We start from the raw sequence: 20,730 nt of genomic DNA, 5'->3' as shown, positions 1-20,730 counted from the left end.
CCCCAACCCCAGCCCCCAGAACAGGCAACTCTCTGCAAGCCGCAGGAGCCCAGCGCCGGGCTCCCGCGTCTTGTGGAGACTTGCGTGAAGCCTGGGCGCGCTGAGCTCAGAGCGCCCAGCCTTCGGCATGCAGGCAACTCTCCGCAAGCCATGGGAGCCCAGCGCCGGGCTCCCGCGCCTTGCGGAGAGCTGTGCGATGTCTGGGCGCGCTGAGCTCAGAGCACCCAGCCTTCGGCATGCAGGCAACTCTCCGCAAGCCACGGAAGCCCGACGTGGGCTCCAATAATAATAATAATAATAATAATAATAATAATAATAATAATTTATTATTTATACCCCGCCCATCTGGCTGGGCCTCCCCAGCCACTCTGGGCGGCTTCCATAAAAACCAAAAATACAGTAAAATATCACATGTTAAAAACTTCCCTGAACATGGCTCGCGGAGATCTGCGCGAAGCCTGGAGAGTGAGAGGGGTTGGTGCACACCGACCCCGCTCGCTCTCCAGGCTTCAGCGAAAGCCTGCATTCGCCCCATAGGATGCACACACATTTCCCCTTCATTTTTGGAGGGGGAAAAGTGCATCCTATGGGGCGAAAAATACGGTATTTATCTACTTGCACTTTGACGTGCTTTCGAACTGCTAGGTTGGCAGGAGCTGGGACCGAGCAACGGGAGCTCACCCCGTCACGGGGATTCGAACCGCCGACCTTCTGATCGGCAAGTCCTAAGCTCTGTGGTTTAACCCACAGCGCCACTCGCGTCCCTATAGCACCCTATGCTAGCCCAAAATTTGGTGAGCCCCAATGGATCTTCTCAATTATAGATCTTCTCAGTTTTGGGACCCTCATGGTCCCTTCTGACTCTATAAAATTCTATGATCAGATGATCCTTGGGGTCCTTCCAACTTCTAGGAGTCTATTATTCCAGACTTCACCATTCCTAAACCCAACCACACCTGAAGGGCACCAGCCTGATGCAGGCTGCTATACAGATGGTAATGTGTATTACTTTGCTCTACTTCCAGACATGGTTAAGCCAAATTAGTGGCCATTTTGATGAACGGGACCTTAGAGGTCTCTCCAGACATTCTCCCCACCCTTGTGGCCTATTGTGGTAATAGTGAGAATTCCTCCAAACTCACAGAGAGGGGAGACCAGGGAAAGGATGCTGTAGAATTTAATCCTCCAGGTCTGCAGGTCTCAATCGAGGATGGTATCTTGGAAAGGCTTGAAAAGCCACCAGCCTTTCTCTTTTCTGCCATCTTGTGGTCTAACCATATCAGAACAGCCTTTTCCTCTAGGTTCCCAAAGTTATTTGGCTAACTGCCTCCTTTTCAGAAAAAAAAATATTACTCAGCGCAACTCCCCCCCAAAATCTACCTTCTTTACGAGAACAAGCAGAAAGATGCAGTGGCAAATTTGTGTTCTTTTACGCATCTATATTTCTACCTACGTCCTGAAACATAGTAAAGAAAGACCTTGAAGCTTGAAATTATGAGGAGAGGCAGGATTGAGATGTGGAGATATGCTTCAGAGATCCAGAGTGTGCGGAGCCCCAAAAAATTAATAATTATAATTTGGACTATAATTTGGTCTTTTTTATTTTAGTTTTTTATTTTAATTGGACTACAGTGGTACCTTGGGATGCAAACGGGATCCGTTCCGTTCGCATCCTGAATGGAACGTAAGACACGACGGCGCACCTGCGCATCCGCGGGTCACATTTTGGCGCTTCCACGCATGCGTGTGATGTCATTTTTAGCGTCTGCACGTGCGCGAACGGCGAAACCCAGAAGTAACATGCTCCGTTAATTCCGGGTTGCCGTGGAGCGCAACCCGAAAGCGCTCAACCTGAAGCACATTCAGCCCGAGGTATGGCTGTATTATGATTGGATATATTAATTGGACGTTTTTAATTGGAAAATCAATAAAAAATATTTTTAAAAAAGAAGCTTGAAATTAAAAATCAACCCTGATAACATTCACATTACATGCAAAAAATTAGGAAAGCAAAGGATCATTTTAAAATGAACGTTATGAATAACCTTAAAAATAATCCTAAAGAGAAGGATTATGAACCTGCTGTGCAGCTATCAGCTTATTTTGGAAGGTAATTACTGCGACTTTAACTCTACGTTACACCAACAGATGCAACATGTACGAATGGTTTTTCAAAATTCTCTTCTCTTCTTTATGCTTCCACCGCCCCATTATTTCTATTCAACGCCCGCGAATTGCACCCGAGGAGACCATCGACCCTCTGGATCGTTCCAGCACACACACTACCACAGGGTGGTATCGCCCAATTTGGGAAACACTGTTCTAGACTGAAAGATGGGGAACCTCAGGCAAGGATTGGGGGTCAGAATGTGGCCCTCAGAGCCTTTTCGCCTGGCCTCTTACACCCGCCTTGCCGGGATGCGTCCTTTAACTCTGACCAGTGGGGAAAGCTGAGAGGCGAGTCACATGGGAAGCCTGGGGGCGGGGCACATTCCAGAGTGGGTGTGGCCTGAGGGGGAAGTGGGCGGGGCATCACAGGTGAATTTCACTTTTGTACAATGAACTGGGTTCTACTCTCAACACACCTGTATTCTGCATCTTCACAAGCAGGAGGCATCATCAGAATTCATTTTGTTATTATATTTTATTAATTTTTTTTTCAAAAAATCCCCTCCTGTTCTCCCTTGCCGCACACAGTTTTCTGTCTCTTATATCATAACCACCATACAATAATCTCTAATTCCTTCTGTTGCTGATAGTTCACATCCTGCTCATGAATTCACCAGACTATATTTCTTTGAATACAGTCATACCTCGGGTTACAGCCGCTTCAGGTTGCGTTTTTTCAGGTTATGCACCTGCCGAAACGCAGAAGTACCGGAAAGGGTTACTTCCGGGTTTTGGCCGTCGCGCATGCGCAGAAGCGCTGAATCGCAACCTGCTCGTGAAGAGACTCACCGCTGAGGGTTGCAAACGCTGCGGGTTGCGAATGTGCATCCCACATGGATCACATTCGCAACCCGAGCGTCCACTGTATTCTGAAAAAAGCCTTCCCATCATCAAAATTCAAGGGAACTTCCCAGCCAATGGAATGCACACGGCAGATAGTTAAGAATTTATTACCAAAAATAACATATACAGAGGTACCTCTAGATACGAACGGGATCCGTATAAGACGCCCCCTATTTTGGGGGACTCAGATTTAAGAAAATGGGGGGAGGCGGCCCTGTGTATGAGGAGAGCGCAAAATATGGTCTGAAGCTCAACATCCGAAAAACGATGATCATGGTCACTGGTCCCATCACCTCCTGGCAAATAGAAGGGGAAGAAATGGAGGCAGCGAGAGATTTTACTTTCTTGGGCTCCATGATCACTGCAGATGGTGACAGCAGCCATGAAATTAAGAGACGCCTGCTTCTTGGGAGAAAAGCAATGACAAACCTGGACAGCATCTTAAAAAGCAGAGACATCACCTTGCCAACAAAGGTCCGTATAGTTCAAGCTATGGTTTTCCCAGTAGTGATGTATGGAAGTGAGAACTGGACCATAAAGAAGGCTGATCACCGAAGAATGGACGCTTTTGAATTCTGGTGCTGGAGGAGACTCTTGAGAGTCCCATGGACTGCAAGAAGATCAAACCTCTCCATTCTGAAGGAAATCAGCCCTGAGTGCTCACTGGAAGGACAGATCGTGAAGCTAAGGCTCCAATACTTTGGCCACCTCATGGGAAGAGAAGACTCCCTGGAAAAGACCCTGATGTTGGGAAAGATGGAGGGCACAAGGAGAAGGGGACGACAGAGGATGAGATGGTGGGACAGTGTTCTTGAAGCGACCAGCATGAGTTTGACCAAACTGCGGGAGGCAGTGGAAGACAGGACTGCCTGGCGTGCTCTGGTCCAGGGGGTCACGAAGAGACACAACTAAACGACTAAACAACAACAAAAATTTTGACATTATTCTTTAGGGAAAATACCATATTTTTCGCTCTATAAGACGCACCAGACCACAAGACACACCTAGTTTTTGGAGGAGGAAAACAAGAAAAAAAATATTCTGAATCTCAGAAGCCAGAATAGCAAGAGGGATCGCTGCGCAGTGAAAGCAGCAATCCCTCTTGCTGTTCTGGCTTCTGGGATAGCTGCGCAGCCTGCATTTGCTCCATAAGACACACACACATTTCCCCCTTACATTTTAGGAGGGAAAAAGTGAGTCTTATAGAGCAAAAAATACGGTACCTAGTCTTATACACAGAAAAATACGGTATATCCCGCCTGATAGATATCAGAAGCCATTATTCCAGGTGACCCTGTAGCTTGAGCTATTAGACATTTGTCGCAAGACAGCCGGCCGGCTGGGTATCTAGCCTTACTAATAATGCGATCTGCGTGTGACATTTTTCTCCTCCTGCCCGCTCCACCGTTAATATTTAACCGTGCCAGGGGCTGATAACGTGCTGGGTTGGGAGCCTAGAGCCTTCCGTACGCCGCAGATCAGTTCCCCCGCCCATCCGTGGTCATTTGCAACCTCCCAGCAGAGGCCGACCAAGATCCCGACGTCTTTTGGAGACCATGCTGTGACCAGCCAGAGGAAATGACCTGCTTCCTTCGACAGAGGCTTTGAACCCGGCCGAGCCAGATTCCCCTCTCTGGAAGGCAATCTACGCTGCGGACTCCGTGGCCGTTGAAGGTACCGTGGAAAGCATTTCTGGGGAGGGCGAGAGATGTGTGACGATCGAGAACTTCCATCCAGATTGTGGACAAGGGCCAACGCCTTGGTTGTGCGGGGTTCGTTGGGAAGGAAGCACAAGGGAGATGAAAAGATGGGGTGGCAGAAAACAATGCAAGGGTTTGGGGGATTCAGTAGGTGACTTTTCCAGGCATCAGATGACTGCTTGTGGAGGCAGGATTCGGGTGTCGAGAATGCCTGAGATGGACAAGAAGGACCCTTGTTGGCTAACAGAGTCTCACCACTGGAGAGACTTCTTCTTCTTCTTCTTCTTCTTCTTCTTCTTCTTCTTCTTCGTCTTCGTCTTCGTCTTCGTTTTCTTCTTCGTCTTCTTCTTCTGGCTTTTTTTCCAACCAGAATTCACTGGAATTCTGTTCCAGCACCTTTCTGGTGAGCACCATTGCCATTATAAGGGTTCGTGGTGAGTTCCAGCTCCTCTTTTTCTAGAAAAATAGCCATTATTATTATTATTTATTACAGTCATACCTTGGGTTGAAGTTGCTTCAGGTTGAACATTTTCGGGTTGTGCTCCGCAGCGACCCAGAAGTAACAGAACGTGTTACTTCCAGGTTTCACCGCTCGCGCAAGTGCAGGCGGTCAAAATGACGTCACGCGCATGCGCAGAAGCGGCGAAGCGCGACCCACGCATGCACAGACGCGTGTATCCAGAGGTACCACTGTATTATTATTTTATCCACCCTTCACCCCAAAGTCCCAGAGTGGGTTACAACAATCAAAACACAGTTAAAAGACAGTTTAAAACAACTCAGAACTACAGGAATGAGGTTCGTCCGAAAAATATGCATCAAAAGTCAGGGTGAAGGGAAGTTGAAAAAAAGGGTGTGTGGAACATTTCAGGGTGGGACTGTACCACCTCAAACCATTTTCGGTTGTTCCCGCCATGTTAAGCTCTTAAGTTACATTGAAGGAAATAACCTGTTCAAAATGTTTCTTGAAGATGACATCACGTCTTGTACAGATTAGTTTCTGCGCTGTTGGGTTAGACTCTGAAGGTGGGAGAGGCATGAAAGGTCTCATTGATGTGGTATAGTCTCTTCCTAAAGTGCTGTAGACCTCTCCTCTCACCACATTTCATTACTGTGAAAACTAAACTGCTGTCGATTTTCTCTGTTAAAAAAAATAGGGCCCCGTTTATTCTGAAACGCTTGATTCTCTTCCACCTTCAGTTCCCAAACGTTCAACAAACAGACTTGTCAAAATGGCAAAGAGGAGAATGGGGGATGCCCCTCAATCACCCACTCAAGAGGTGCCCACAGGAGGCTGCAGATAAGATTTTCTCTGCCAACCATTTGAGGACATGAGCTCTGAGGAGACATCAGTCAGAGAAAAGAGGCCTCCTGAGATGTATGGAGGTGAGGAACTTCTAAACAACTCCAGGCAGCTTCATCCAATGAGAACCTGGTCAGAGAATTCTGAGAAGTCATTGGGTTCTAGGTCTTCAGGTGGCTTCTGCTCATCTCCATCAGCCAAACCAGCCTTCACTGGCACACCTCAGGACCAAGAGTCATCTTCCATGAAGCCCATTAGACGCTTCATTCCTCCATCTTGGAAGAACTTCTTCCACCGCTGGCAGAGACAGCCCTGGACTGAGACTTCTCTCTTGACCTACGCTCCAGAAGACTTCAAACACACCCAGTTTTCTGAGCACCCTCAAAGAACCACCTTCGATGGTGAGGGGAGCTCCACTGACAATGGAAACGATGGCGATTTTAAGGAACCCCTCTCAGCTCCCGCCACCCCTTTGGAGCCTGGGAAGACGCTGGCTGCTGAGAGGCAGGGTGCCTTGTCGAGTGGTCCACCCAGCTATAAGGAGAAGTTGGAGACCTACGACCACAAATATTCCTACATGAAGTCGTGGCCTGGTCTCCTGAGGCTGATGGCAGGCCTGGAGCTGATCTTAGGTGGGATGGTTTTCGCCTGCACAGCCGCTTACATCCAGAAGGACTACCAGTGGTCGGCGCTTTATGGTGGCAACTCTCTGCCCTACAATGGTGTCTTGGGCGGAGGGTATGGATACAATTACTACGGCCCGATGACCCCATTCGTGCTTGTGGTGGTCAGCCTGGTGTGGCTGGTGACCGTGATCTTGCTAGGCCTGGGGGTCACCATGTACTACAGGACGATCCTTCTTGATTCCCACTGGTGGCCTTTGGCAGAGTTTGGCCTCAACCTCGTCATGTCCCTCCTATATATGGCTGCTGCAATCGCCTACGTCAACGACGTCAACCGTGGAGGACTCTGCTACTCCGTATTTGCCAACAATCCGCTTGTTGTTGCCTTGTGCCGAGTCGAAGGGGGGCAAGTGGCCGCCATCGCCTTCCTCTTCCTCACTATGCTGCTCTATCTGGTCGGCTCCCTTGTCTGTCTCAGGATGTGGAGCCATCAAGCTGCCCAGAAGAACGCAAGAGCTCTGGTAAGACCCCACCATTGGGAGAAGGCAATGTTGGCACGCAGGGGCTCCTTATGACCTCCCCTATAGTCATGGCCTCCAGAACAGTTGAGAGCAAGGGTCAACAAACTTTTTCAGCAGGGGGCCGGTCCACTGTCCCTCAGACCTTGTGGGGGGCTGAAGAAGAAAAAAATGAACGAATTCCTATGCCCCACAAATAACCCAGAGATGCATTTTAAATAAAAGCACGCATTCTACTCATGTAAAAACACCAGGCAGGCCCCACAAATAACCCAGAGATGCATTTTAAATAAAAGCACACATTTTACTCCTGTAAAAACACACTGTCCGTGGGCCAGATTTAGAAGGCCATTGGGCCGGATCTGGCTCCCAGGCCTTAGTTTGCCTACCCATGGTCAAGAGTTATGACCTATGAGAGAGTCAAAAAAAGGCAGCTGTGTTGAATAAAATATTGGGGGGGGCAGGTAAGTCCCACCTCACATAATGTGTCGCATGACACGGCACACCCACGTCATTTGAATGGCAATGCCCATCAAATTTGGGGGGATCTGCCCCTCAGATATTTTATGGGGGGGCAAAGGGACCTCGTCTCCTAGGAGTTGGCTCCTAAGTTTGTGTTGTGTTGATCCTGAACTGCAACTCTTCCAACTCTACAATTCCATGCTCCAACTCTCTCTCTCTCTCTCTCTCTCTCTCTCTCTGTGTGTGTGTGTGTGTGTGTTGCAAAACACAATGGGCAGGATTCACTGAACAAGCCCCACCAGCAGAATCTCTGTGCAAGGATACTTGCACAGTGGGACTTTCCCCCCTCCTCCCCATGCTTCACCCCACTGAAAATTCACTAATGGGACAAAAGAGTACCCCCCCCAGTACAGCACCCTGGAGGAGGAGAGAGGAACCGTTGCACCTGACCAGCTGAAATGCTCGTGCGGGCGAAATGTTTTGCCATAGTGTGATGTTGAATTCCAGTGGGTTGTCTTTGGCTAAGTCAAACTCAAAGTAGACTTAAGTCCATTGATTTCAATGGGTCTACTGTGAGTCTGACTTTCACAAAATATCTTCGGCAAGCTGGAATGCTAACTTTGGGCCTTGTTTGTTTGTTTGTTTTAAAATTAGAAATGCAAGCCACCTTGCTGCCATTCAAACTGCTAGCATGAAGTGGGAACCGCATCAAAGAAAAGGAAGGACGTACCCAGCCTCTTCTAGATTATTTTTCTCATTCATTGGCTAGGGCTGGTGGGAGCTGTTGTCCTGCAACACCCAGAGGGCATGAGATTGGGGACTGCTGGGATACTTGGACCAATCATGGGATTAATAAAAGGCAGTTTCTTGCGCTCATGACATGTTGAGTCCCTCAACAATAATGATGTCCACAACACCCTCTTTCCCCATTGAAGGTTGGGCAAATGAACTACGAGCCTCCCTCTCGCCTTGTCTCCTTCCCTTCATCTCAGCGAAAGCCCATCCTCTTACGAGGTACCCCTCAGCAAGTCATAGACCAGGATGAAGTTACTCCCAAGGAGAAGGTTGCAAGACGCGTTGAGTTCTCAGAGAAAGGCGGGGACCCAGAGGTGTTAAACTTCGCCATTCCGACAGGCCACCACCCCAAACCTCACATTGTCCCGGATTATGTGTCGTAAGTAAGCAGCAATGGTCCAGGAAGGCTAAGGAGGTTTTTCTGCACCCTTGTTTGGACAGGGATATCTTAACTTCTGTTGTCTATGTTCCGGGAACCTCTAGGTTAGATTACTGCAATGCTTTATACATAGGGCTGTCTCTGAAGACGCTTTAGAAGCTTCAACTTGGACTACTGCAATGCGCTCTACGTGGGGCTACCTTTGAAGGTGACCCGGAAACTGCAATTAATCCAGAATGCGGCAGCTAGACTGGGGACTGGGAGTGGCCGCCGGGACCACATAACACCGGTCTTGAAAGACCTACACTGGCTCCCAGTACGTTTCCGAGCACAATTCAAAGTGTTGGTGCTGACCCTGAAAGCCCTAAACGGCCTCGGTCCTGTATGCCTGAAGGAGCGTCTCCACCCCCATCGCTCAGCCCGGACTCTGAGATCCAGCGCCAAGGGCCTTCTGGCGGTTCCCTCATTGCGAGAAGTGAGGTTACAGGGAACCAGACAGACGGCCTTCTTGGTAGTGGCACCCACCCTGTGGAACGCCCTCCCTTCAGATGTGAAGGAAATAAGCAGCTATCTTATCTTTAAAAGACATCTGAAGGCAGCCCTGTTTAGGGAAGTTTTTAATATTTAATGCTTTATTGTTTTTAACACTCGATTGGGAGCCGCCCAGAGTGGCTGGGGAAACCCAGCTAGATGGGTGGGGTATAAATAAATTATTATTATTATTATTATTATTATTATTATTATTATTATTATTATTCAGCTGGTGCAGAATTTGGTGGCCAGGTTTGTCACCTGGCCAAGACGGTTTGATCCTGGTCTGACTGCACTGGCTGCCAATGAGCTTCCAGGCCCAATTCAAAGTGCTGCTTTTGACCTATAAAGCCTTAAACAGCTCAGGACTTCAATCCTGCAAGGATCGCCTCTCTCCATATGAACGTACCTGGATCCTGAGATCCTCCAACACCCTTCTTTGGGTGCCTGTCCCACAAAAGGTCTAGATCAGCCTTTCTCAACCGGTGGGTCCCCAGATGTTGGTGGACTACAACTCCCATCACCCCGGCTAGCAAGGCCAGAGCTCAGGGATGATGGGAGGTGTAGTCCAACAACATCTGGGGACCCACAGGTTGAGAACCGCTGTAATAATAATAATAATAATAATAATAATAATAATAATAATAATAATAATAATAATAATTTTATTTATACCCCGCCCTCCCCAGCCTCATCACAGGAGGAGAAAGGAAAAAAGAAAGAGGGGGATTGAATCAAATTGGCTCCAAGCCAAAGGCCAGGCGAAACAACTCTGTCTTACAGGCCCTAGGGAAAGAAATCAGATCCTGCAGGGCCCTGGTCTCAGGAGACAGAGCGTTCCACCAGGCCAGAGGTCTAGAGGGTGGCAACACGATAACAGGGCCTTTTCTGCAGTGGCTCCCCGCTTGTGGAATGCTCTTCCCAGGGAGGTTCACCTGGTGCCTTCATTATATATTCTTAGGTGCCTGGCAAAAACGTTCCTCTTCAACCAGGCCAAAGAGAATTGTGCTCATTCATTTCACTGGGTCTCCTCTGACTGAGTTGGACACAATACATTGAAGTTAACAGGCCCAAGTGAATTGTGTTCATTCATTTCAGTGGGTCTACTCTGAGTCTGGCTTTGATTCTCCTCCCCACTTCTTTCCTCCTTCTTGACTTTTTGCTGCACGACGTAGAAAGTACCCAGCCATCGGAAGCAGGGATGAGCGTGAAAAATACAAGGCTGTCTTCAATGACCAGTATGCAGAATACAAGGAGCTGTACGATGAAGTCCGCACAGCGCTGGGAAAATTCAAGGAACTGGAGGCGATGCTCTCCAAGCTTCCTCGCCACTATCAGAACCAGAAGGTAGTTCTTAATACACATTGATGCATTTTTAATATATATATGTATAAACAACAAACCTTAACCAGGCATTAAGTTTGCAAAGTACGTCGAACAACAACCCCTTTTTCTGAATTTTGCAATGCAGTTCTCCAGGCAAATAATGAGGACAGGAGTGTATCTACTGGAGCAAAACATCCATGAAAATGAATTTATTAATGAAGATAACTTACTGCAAGTGCATTGTATTGGTGGAAATGTGCATAGGAGGAGAAATTGCATGCAAACTTTGCACTTAAATGATGGCAAACTTTCATGAAGTTTAAAATATATATATGCACCTTGTTGATGCAAACGCAGAGAGCTGAGTTTAAGTTTGTGGAGGGGAAGAAAAACCAAAACTCAGAGATCCATCCATTCTTAGCTTGGAGCAATGGTTCTGAGAGGTTCCTTTGCTGGCTTGTTTCAGTGAAGGGTTTTAAATGCTTCTCTTTCCTCTGCAGGAGGAAAGCCGGGTTTCCACTGTTTGGAGAGATTACCAAAGCAAGAAGGAGGTAAATAAAAGTCAGAAGTGAGTGTCGTTTCAAGATTTCCCTAAGGCTGCAAATGAATCCCTAAGTCCTATTTAAAGCCGCCTCACACCACTTTAAACAGCAATGGCTTCCCTCAAAGTATCCTGAGAACCAGTTGTGGCAGCAGAATTTCCTGAGCCCAGCACACCGTATACCAATGGTGCTGCCTGCCAAGTGCCAAAGCATTAGTGTTTTCTCCACCTTTTGTTTTATAACTTTCTTTAAAGGTAAAGGTAATGGTACCCCTACCCGTACGGGCCAGTCGTGTCCGACTCTGGGGTTGCGCGTCCACCTCGCTTAAGAGGCCGGGGGCCAGCGCTGTCCGGAGACACTTCCGGGTCATGTGGCCAGCATGACGAAGCTGCTCTGGCGAGCCAGAGCCGCACACGGAAACGCCGTTTACCTTCCTGCTATAAAGCGGTACCTATTTATCTACTTGCACTTAAGAGTACTTTCGAACTGCTAGGTTGGCAGGAGCAGGGACCGAGCAACGGGAGCTCACCCCGTCGCGGGGATTCGAACCGCCGACCATACGATCGGCAAGTCCTAGGCACTGAGGTTTTACCCACAGCACCACCCGCGTCCCATAACTTTCTTTAGAAGTGTCTAATTAATATAGTCATAAAATTGGAGAGTTGGAAGGGATGTCAAGGGTCATCTAGTCCAACCTCCTGCAATGCAGGAATCTCAGCTAAAGCACCCCTGACAGATGCTTAAACCTCTGATTAAAAACCTCCAAGGAAGGGAGAGTCTGCCCCTTTTCCGAGAGAAACCGTTCCATTGTTGAACAGCTCAGACCACCAGAAAGTTCTTCCAGATTTTTATTCGGAGTCTCCTTTCTTGTAACTTGAACCCATCGGTTCAGGTCCTCCCTCCAGGGCAAGAGCAAGCAAGCTCGTTCCATCTTCCATGGGACAGCCCTTCAGGTATTTGATTGAAAGATAATAATCGTAGAATTGTAGAATTGTAAGGGACCACAAGGGTCATCAAGTCCAACCCCCTGCAATGCAGGAATCTTTTGCCCAATGTGGGGCTCGAACCCACAACACTGAGTTTAAGAGACTCATGCTCTACAGACTGAGCTATCAGTTTGGGGCCCCAGCTGGAATGGGGCCCTATACATGTGTACATTCCTCCCTGTCAGCAGCCCTGGTGGGAACTGTAAGTTGGCAAGGATGCTGAGATTTGCTAGGAGACCCTCATTTCTGTTAGAATTCCTGCTCCGTGATTGCAGTCATGGGATTGTTGTCTATCACATGACACTGTATGTTATGACTCCACAGAGTGGGAAGTGACGGAGACAGGATGTTTGTGTTACTGTGTTCTGTGAAGTGGGACTATTCTCCTTTGTTCTTTTTCTCTCTGCTGTCTGATGCTAGAGAGAGAGGGAGCCATGTTGCAGCGCTCCGTGTAAATAAAGTAGATTAGCCAAAATGCTGAATTGCTGAGGTCTGTCATGCGTGATGAGCAAACTTTGCGGATCCCTAAGTGTGCCAGTGTCTGTTGGCATCAGTCGCTGTGATGTTCGGGCAGAAGAAAGTCTCCAGGGCCAGATGAAATGCATCCAAGAGTATTAAAAGAACTGGCAGATGTGATCTCAGAACCACTGGCAGTCATCTTTGAGAATTCCTGGAGAACAGGCGAAGTCCTGGCAGACTGGAGAAGGGCAAATGTTGTCCCTATTTTCAAAAAGGGGGAAAGAGAGGACCCAAATAATTACCGCCCAGTCAGTCTGACATCAATACCAGGGAAGATTCTGGAGCAGATCATTAAGCAAACAGTCTGTGAGCACCTAGAAAGGAATGCTGTGATCACCAATAGTCAGCATGGATTTCTGAAAAATAAGTCATGTCAGACTAACCTGATCTCATTTTTTGACAGAATTACAAGCCTGGTAGATGAAGGGAATGCAGTGGATGTAGCCTACCTTGATTTCAGCAAGGCATTTGACAAGGTGCCCCATGATATTCTTGTAAAGAAGCTGGTAAAATGCGGTCTTGACTATGCTACCACTCAGTGGATTTGTAACTGGCTGACTGACCGAACCCAAAGGGTGCTCATCAATGGTTCCTCTTCATCCTGGAGAAGAGTGACTAGTGGGGTGCCACAGGGTTCTGTCTTGGGCCCGGTCTTATTCAACATCTTTATCAACGACTTGGATGATGGACTCAAGGGCATCCTGATCAAATTTGCAGATGACACCAAACTGGGAGGGGTGGCTAACACCCCAGAGGACAGGATCACACTTCAAAACGACCTTGACAGATTAGAGAACTGGGCCAAAACAAACAAGATGAATTTTAACAGGGAGAAATGTAAAGTATTGCACTTGGGCAAAAAAAATGAGAGACACAAATACAAGATGGGTGACACCTGGCTTGAGAGCAGTACATGTGAAAAGGATCTAGGAGTCTTGGTTGACCACAAACTTGACATGAGCCAACAGTGTGACGCGGCAGCTAAAAAAGCCAATGCAATTCTGGGCTGCATCAATAGGAGTATAGCATCTAAATCAAGGGAAGTAATAGTGCCACTGTATTCTGCTCTGGTCAGACCTCACCTGGAGTACTGTGTCCAGTTCTGGGCACCACAGTTCAAGAAGGACACTGACAAACTGGAACGTGTCCAGAGGAGGGCAACCAAAATGGTCAAAGGCCTGGAAACGATGCCTTATGAGGAACGGCTAAGGGAGCTGGGCATGTTTAGCCTGGAGAAGAGGAGGTTAAGGGGTGATATGATAGCCATGTTCAAATATATAAAAGGATGTCACATAGAGGAGGGAGAAAGGTTGTTTTCTGCTGCTCCAGAGAAGCGGACACGGAGCAATGGATCCAAACTACAAGAAAGAAGATTCCACCTAAACATTAGGAAGAACTTCCTGACAGTAAGAGCTGTTTGACAGTGGAATTTGCTGCCAAGGAGTGTGGTGGAGTCTCCTTCTTTGGAGGTCTTTAAGCAGAGGCTTGACAACCATATGTCAGGAGTGCTCTGATGGTGTTTCCTGCTTGGCAGGGGGTTGGACTCGATGGCCCTTGTGGTCTCTTCCAACTCTATGATTCTATTCTATGAAAGCTTTTGAAGCTCCCGAACGAACAACCAGGAGCGAGAGAACATGCCATGGGTCCTACTCGAGTGTAGGACAAGCTCCTGACAACTTCTCCTCCCAGAGCTACGATTCCCATAGTGGTTTAACAGTCAATCCCACTTTCCCAGGCAGCGCTGGGAATTGTAGTTCTGTGAGAGGACTCTGACCTGACTACAATTCCCAGGATTCTTGGGGGGGGAGCATGAGTACGATCTGCCCGAGGGAAGAGGCTGGCAGCAGCAGCCATGGAGAGAGAAACAAGGAGGTGCTCCCTTGCAGCCGCAGCTTTCTCATCCTCCTCCCCAAGCTTGGCACTGGTGGGAGAAATAATAATAATAATAATAATTTTTTATTTATACCCTGCCCTTCCCAGTTCAGAAAACCGGGCTCAGGGAAGCTAACAACAAATTTAAAACACTTAATTGATGCAACAAAAAAACAGCATAAAATACAGTATAAAACGCGAATAACAATAAATTCAGAATTCAAAAATCCATTTAGGGGGGAAATCCATCCAATAAACATTAGATGATCACCAGGGCTAGCTGGCTGAATTAGTCCTATTTGGGCCAGCGAGGAGACCAGGGGAGAATTAGCTGTGGGATCCCAGAGCAGGTAATCATCATAAAAAGGGGAGGGGGAGGGAAGGAAGGGGAATAAAAGATCAGGCTGAATTCAAATTAAAGGCCAGGTGGAATAGCTCTGTCTTACAGACCCGACGGAAGGAGGTTAAATCCTGCAGGGCCCTGGTCTCCTGGGACAGAGCATTCCACCAGGTTGGAGCCATCACTGAGAAGGCCCTGCCCCTGGTGGAGGATAGTCTGACTTCCGAGGATCCTGCTGAATCTTGGGCGCCAGAGATGGAGGGAGCTGCAGACCTGCAGGAACATGAGCTTTTGGATTTGACAAATGAACTTGGAAAAAACCAGACTTGGAAAGATAAAGTTTGGACTGGATTGGAAATGGGGGGTTGGATTGATCCCCCTGTGCAGGGATGTTTGGACTTTCCGAGTTTGGCAATGGGCCGTGAGAGGTTTGGAGCTGTGGGGGCTCTCAATTTTGGAAGGATTTTGAAACATGTTTTTAAATACCACATGGAGTTTAGTTTGGACTATAGAAAAGGGGCTGATTTGTTGAAAAGGGCCAAAAACATTAATAAGCTGGAGTTCCCACAAGTGAAAGGAGAATATGAAGAAGAGCCACGGAAGGGACATGGAAGAGACTTAAGGGCCTCGGATATAAGGTTACCAGGTTAATGCGCTAGATCATTGGGATAAAAAGGACTGACAAAACCCAGGACCAGGAGGAAGGGACGCTGGATGAAGATTGGATTGTCTTTATTTCTTTTTTTGTTACTAGGATTGTTTTATAAAATTGATGAATGTTAGAAAGATGTTGAAATGAAATTGCTTGGCTCTAGTAAAAATGTTTAAAGAATTAGGTAAGAATATTATGGTTATGAGAAGTTGGTAAAAATAAGATTTAAGCTTTAAGTTTTCAAGGTTTTCTACAAGATAAGATGAAAATAGATTAAGGTAATGCAATGAAAGATTAGGATAAATAAAGAGGGAAAGGATTTGCTGAATTAATAAATTGATACAAAAAAGGGAGGTGTGAGGAGGTCCGGGAAATAAGCAAATGAAAGATAAGCAAAGGAAAGATGGAATTGTTTTTAATTATTTTTATTTTGTATTTTTCTTTTTTCATTTTGTAACACTTTAAAAATCTTAATAAATATCTATAAAACAGAGGATAGTCTGACTTCCTTAGGGCCCGGGACCTCTAAACCGTGGTTGTTCATGGACCTTAAGGTCCTCTGTGGGGCAGACCAGGAGAGGCGGTCCCATAGATACGAGGGCCCTAAGCCACAAAGGGCTTTAAAGGTCAAAACCAGCACCTTAAACCTGACATTCTGGGATCAAATCAGGAGTCAGGATGGCTTTCGTAACTCCGGCGCTGTCCCTGGAAAACTGGGTGGGTATTTGGTTCCCACTGCAAATGCATTTTGACGTGTTTCCATTTTCCCCATCTCTCTGCCCACCCTGCATATTTCAGGACCCGGCTTTCCTGGAGAAGCAGGAGCGCTGCGAATACCTCAAGAGGAAACTGACACACATCAAGGCCCAGATCCAAGCCTACGACCAGAAGACCAGCCAGGGCTCTGTGTACTTCTAAAGAGAGTGTGAAGATGCCTACTAGCTGGCATCTTTGACTTGCAGTTTCTTCTGCAAGGAAACGGCAGCATCCCTTGGGTGTGTTTTTTTTTGTTTGTTTTTTACAGGGGTGGTCCAGGTCTTCTCCTTGGTCTCTTGCAAAATCCCTGGACACCCCACGAAACTCCACAAGGAGGAACACGGGCTGAACTGGTTAGCGTTCCTAAGTTTTTGCTGAAAAATAACACCTGCTCTGAGGTTTTCCAAATAGGGTGGCAATTTTATTTGGCCTTTAATTTGAATTCAGCTTGATCTTTTATTTCCCTTCTCTTCCCTCCCCATCCCCTTTTATGAAGATCACCCGCTCTGAGACCCCACAGCTAATTCTCCCCTGGCCTCCTCGCTGGCCCAAGTAGGACCAATTCAGCCAGCTAGCCCTGAGGATTATCTAATGCTTATTAGATGGATTTCCCCTAAATTGATTTCTGAACTTTGAATTTTATTGTTATTCATGTTTTAATACTGTATTTTATGCTGCTTTTACAATTAAGTGTTTTTAATTTGTTCTTAGCTGCCCTGAGCCCGGTTTTTGAACCGGGAAGGGTGGGGTATAAATTAAATTTTTTATTATTATTATTATTATTATTATTATTATTATTATTATTTCTGGGGATCATAGAATCAGAGAGTTGGAAGGGACCCCAAAGGTCATCCAGTCCAACCCCAATGCAAGGATCTCTGCTAAAGCATCCATGACAGATAATGCCATCCAACCTCTGCTTAAAAACCTTCAAGGAAGGTAAGGGAAAAGGTACAGGACCCCTGGATGGTTAAGTCCAGTCAAAGGTGACTATGGGGTGAGGTGCTCATCTCGCTTTTCAGGCAAAGGGAGCTGGTGTTTGTCCACAGACAGCTTTCTGGGTCATATGGCTTTGTTGTTGTTTAGTTGTTTAGTCGTGTCCGACTCTTTGTGACCCCCTGGACCAGAGCACGCCAGGCCCTCCTGTCTTCCACGGCCTCCCGCAGTTTGGTCAAACTCATGCTGGTAGCTTCGAGAACACTGTCCCACCATCTCGTCCTCTGTCGTCCCCTTCTCCTTGTGCCCTCCATCTTTCCCAACATCAGGGACTTTTCCAGGGAGTCTTTTCTTCTCATGAGGTGGCCAAAGTCTTGGAGCCTCAGCTTCAGGATCTGTCCTTCCAGTGAGCACCCAGGGCTGATTTCCTTCGGAATGGAGAGGTTTGATCTTCTTGCAGTCCATGGGACTAGCATGACTAAACTGCTACTGGAGACTCCACAAGAGAGTCCATTCCTGAGGGAGTCGGGTCCATTGTCAAACAGCTCTGACTGTCAAAAGATTCTTCCTGATGTTTAGTGGGAATCTTCATTCTTGTAAATTGAAGCCACAGGTTCGAGTCCTACCCTCCGGAGCAGGAGAAAAGCTGGCTCCCTCTTCCACGTGGCAGCCCTTGAGATATCTGAAAATGGCTTTCATATCTCCTCTCAGTCTCCCCTTTTCCAAGCTGAACATCCCCAGCTCCTTCAACCCTTCCTGATCACGCATGGTGAAGATCACGCACGATCGTCTTGCTTGAATCCTCTGCACACCTTCCAGCTTGCCAAGATTCTTCTTAAATCATGGTGCAGTGTGTGATTCAGAACCAAGAGGACTAGAATCTTTATTTGTGGGGGCTTCATTTTGAAGGGAAAGTTTGGGCGGCATTTGTTACGCTCAGGTGAGAGGCTGTCTCAGGAATCGTGGGGAGGGCTAAAAGCTGAAAGCTAAAAGCTACCTTTTCAGCCTTTGGGAAACAGAATGCCGCCATCTTGCTTGGCAGAGAGCCTTGGCAGGGTCAGTGCCTCCCCTGCCAAATTTCTCTCTCCAGTCTTCAAAGCTGGTGCCCCGCAGAGAAGGTACATTCCAGCTTTGAAGTCACAGAGCTTACGGGGCAGGAATGATCTTGGCAAAGGCGCTGGGGGCCTCCTTCCTGAGCAAGGGGCCTCGGTGGAGCCCTGTTCCCACATTGGCTCTGAAGGCGCCGTTATTGGAAGGGGGGATCCGCTGCAGTTTCAGACCTCTGAACATATTATTATTATTATTATTATTATTATTATTATTATTATTATGCTTTAATGCAGGGATCAGCAAACTATTTCAGCCATGGGCCGGTCCCCCATCCCCCAGACCATGTCGGGGGCCGGAATATATTTTGGGGGGAAATTGAATGAATTCCTATGCCCCACAAATAAGCCAGAGATTAATTTTAAATAAAAGGACACATTCTACTCATGTAAAAACACGCTGATTCCTGGACCATCCGCGGACTGGATTTCTAAACATCTGGGAAGGCTTGTCTATATAAAAACATCTTCAGCAGGCACCAAAAGGAATATAGGGAAGGTGATTGCCTGATGGTATAGAATTATAGAATTGTAGAGTTGGAAGGGGGTCAGGGGGTCATTTAGTCCAGCCCCCACAAGGCAGGAATCTTTCACCCACTGTGGGGATCGAACCCATGGCCCCAAGATCACACACACACACACACACACACACACACATTTTCTTATCTTATACAATGTTTTGGACTTCCATCAACCACATCTGAAGATTTTTCACTCTTTATCACTTAATCTGCATTTCATTAATTTCACTATTACTTTTAATAGTCCTTCACTAATAGTTCTCTTCATACTTTCCTCTGCAATATTTCGCATAGTCCTCCTTACAAAAGTTATTGCAATCCTACCAGCGTAATCTGTTGATTACAATTGCTTTTCAAATAATTCACATATTTACTCCAGTCCTCTGAGAATCTCTGATCCTGCAGGTTTCGAATCCTTCCTGTCATCTTATCTAATTCTGCATAGTCCATTAATTTCGTCTGCCATTCTTCTTTCGTCGGTAGTTCTTCTTGTTTCCATTTCTGTGCCAATAGTACTCTTGCTGCCGTTGTTGCACATAAAAACAGTTTATTATCCTGTCTGTTAATATTCTCCCCTACAACGCCAAGTAAAAATGCTTCTGGGTGTTTTTTTAAAGGTATATTTCAACATCTTTTTCATCTCATTATATATCATTTCCCAGAAGCTTTTCACCGAGATCTCATGCTCTAAAGGTAAAGGTAGAAGTAAAGGGACCCCTGACCATTAGGTCCAGTCGCGGCCAACTCTGGGGTTGTGGCGCTCATCTTGCTTTATTGGCAGAGGGAGCCGGCGTACAGCTTCCGGGTCATGTGGCCAGCATGACTAAGCCACTTCTGGCGAACCAGAGCAGCGCACGGAAACGCCGTTTACCTTCCCGCCGGAGTGGTACCTATTTATCTACTTGCACTTGGATGTGCTTTCGAACTGCTAGGTTGGCAGGAGCTGGGACTGAGCAACGGGAGCTCACCCCGTCACGGGGATTCGAACCGCCGACCTTCTGATCAGCAAGTCCTAGGCTCTGTGGTTTAACCCACAGCACCACCTGCATCCCTCATCTCATGCTCTACATTGCTGCTAAACTAAACTATCGAGTTCTTACTTATGCAGTTGTGTGTATCAACAGTAAAAGTGCCCGTTTCCCGCTGATCAAAGCAAAGGGTCATTTAAACTTTTCAAACGCCATGAATTCATTCTTGTTCATTTTAAATTATTGTGATCGTTTCCTTGTTTTATCCCTTTTGCTAAAACAAAAAGCAAAAAACAAACAAGCTATGTGCCATGAAAGAAAACAAATCCGATCCGATCCTGAGAGCGCTTCTTGCACTTGGGGAGTCTCCCGAATCCTAGGCTGCAATTTTTGGGCACTTAAATGTTAAGCGTACAGATTGTTCCGGTTGACGCAGGTTTCTGGGACCCCACCAGCCTGTCATGTTGCTGAAGGCTTGCAAGGAACAGGCGTTCAGGGAATTAAGAAGCCTGGAATCCAGTCACATTATTCGATAACACCTTTCTGGGGGGAAAGGAAGAAGAATAACGATAACTGGGCAGTGGTTTGGCAGACCTTCGGCTTACATTTTTTGCCATGACCGATTTGCAGAGACAGGAAGGTGGAATCGGGTCGCCAGGGTCACCTTAAGCGGTTGAAGCAGAACCCAGTGAGGTCTGGAATTGGCACCGGGCCCTGGAAAACAGTCTGCAGAGGGAGTGGAGATTTAAATCCCTTTGGCAGCAGGCCTTCCTGCGTCCAGTCTTGTACCAAGCACCACTCGGAGTCTGAAAAGTTGGCTCGGAGCTTGAGGAAGCAGGCAAGCGGTGTTTCTGGGGAGGGAGAAGGGGGGGTGTTGTTGTAC

At 47.1% G+C, this 20,730-nt stretch overlaps 1 protein-coding gene across 4 annotated transcripts; it reads left to right on the top strand.

Annotated features, from left to right (window-relative positions):
• The first annotated feature begins 4,467 nt into the window (after positions 1-4,467).
• Positions 4,468-17,093, top strand: OCEL1 (occludin/ELL domain containing 1). Of its 4 annotated transcripts, none has more exons than XM_053372494.1 (6): positions 4,468-4,686; positions 5,913-7,159; positions 8,554-8,792; positions 10,499-10,673; positions 11,153-11,200; positions 16,359-17,093. In XM_053372494.1, exons 2-6 carry the CDS (start codon positions 6,044-6,046, stop codon positions 16,476-16,478), a joined length of 1,698 nt encoding a protein of 565 aa, XP_053228469.1. In that variant the 5' UTR covers positions 4,468-4,686; positions 5,913-6,043; the 3' UTR covers positions 16,479-17,093. The 4 variants fall into 4 exon arrangements, with proteins under 4 accessions (XP_053228469.1, XP_053228467.1, XP_053228468.1 ...); XM_053372492.1 differs by having other exon boundaries at positions 5,870-7,159; positions 10,499-10,670; positions 11,150-11,200; XM_053372493.1 differs by having other exon boundaries at positions 5,870-7,159.
• The last annotated feature ends 3,637 nt before the right edge of the window (positions 17,094-20,730 follow it).

This window comes from Podarcis raffonei, chromosome 18 (assembly GCF_027172205.1).
Source record: "Podarcis raffonei isolate rPodRaf1 chromosome 18, rPodRaf1.pri, whole genome shotgun sequence".
Lineage (NCBI taxonomy): Eukaryota > Metazoa > Chordata > Lepidosauria > Squamata > Lacertidae > Podarcis > Podarcis raffonei.
The sequence above is the reverse complement of the archived record's forward strand: the minus strand, read 5'-3'. Positions and strand labels throughout refer to the sequence as shown.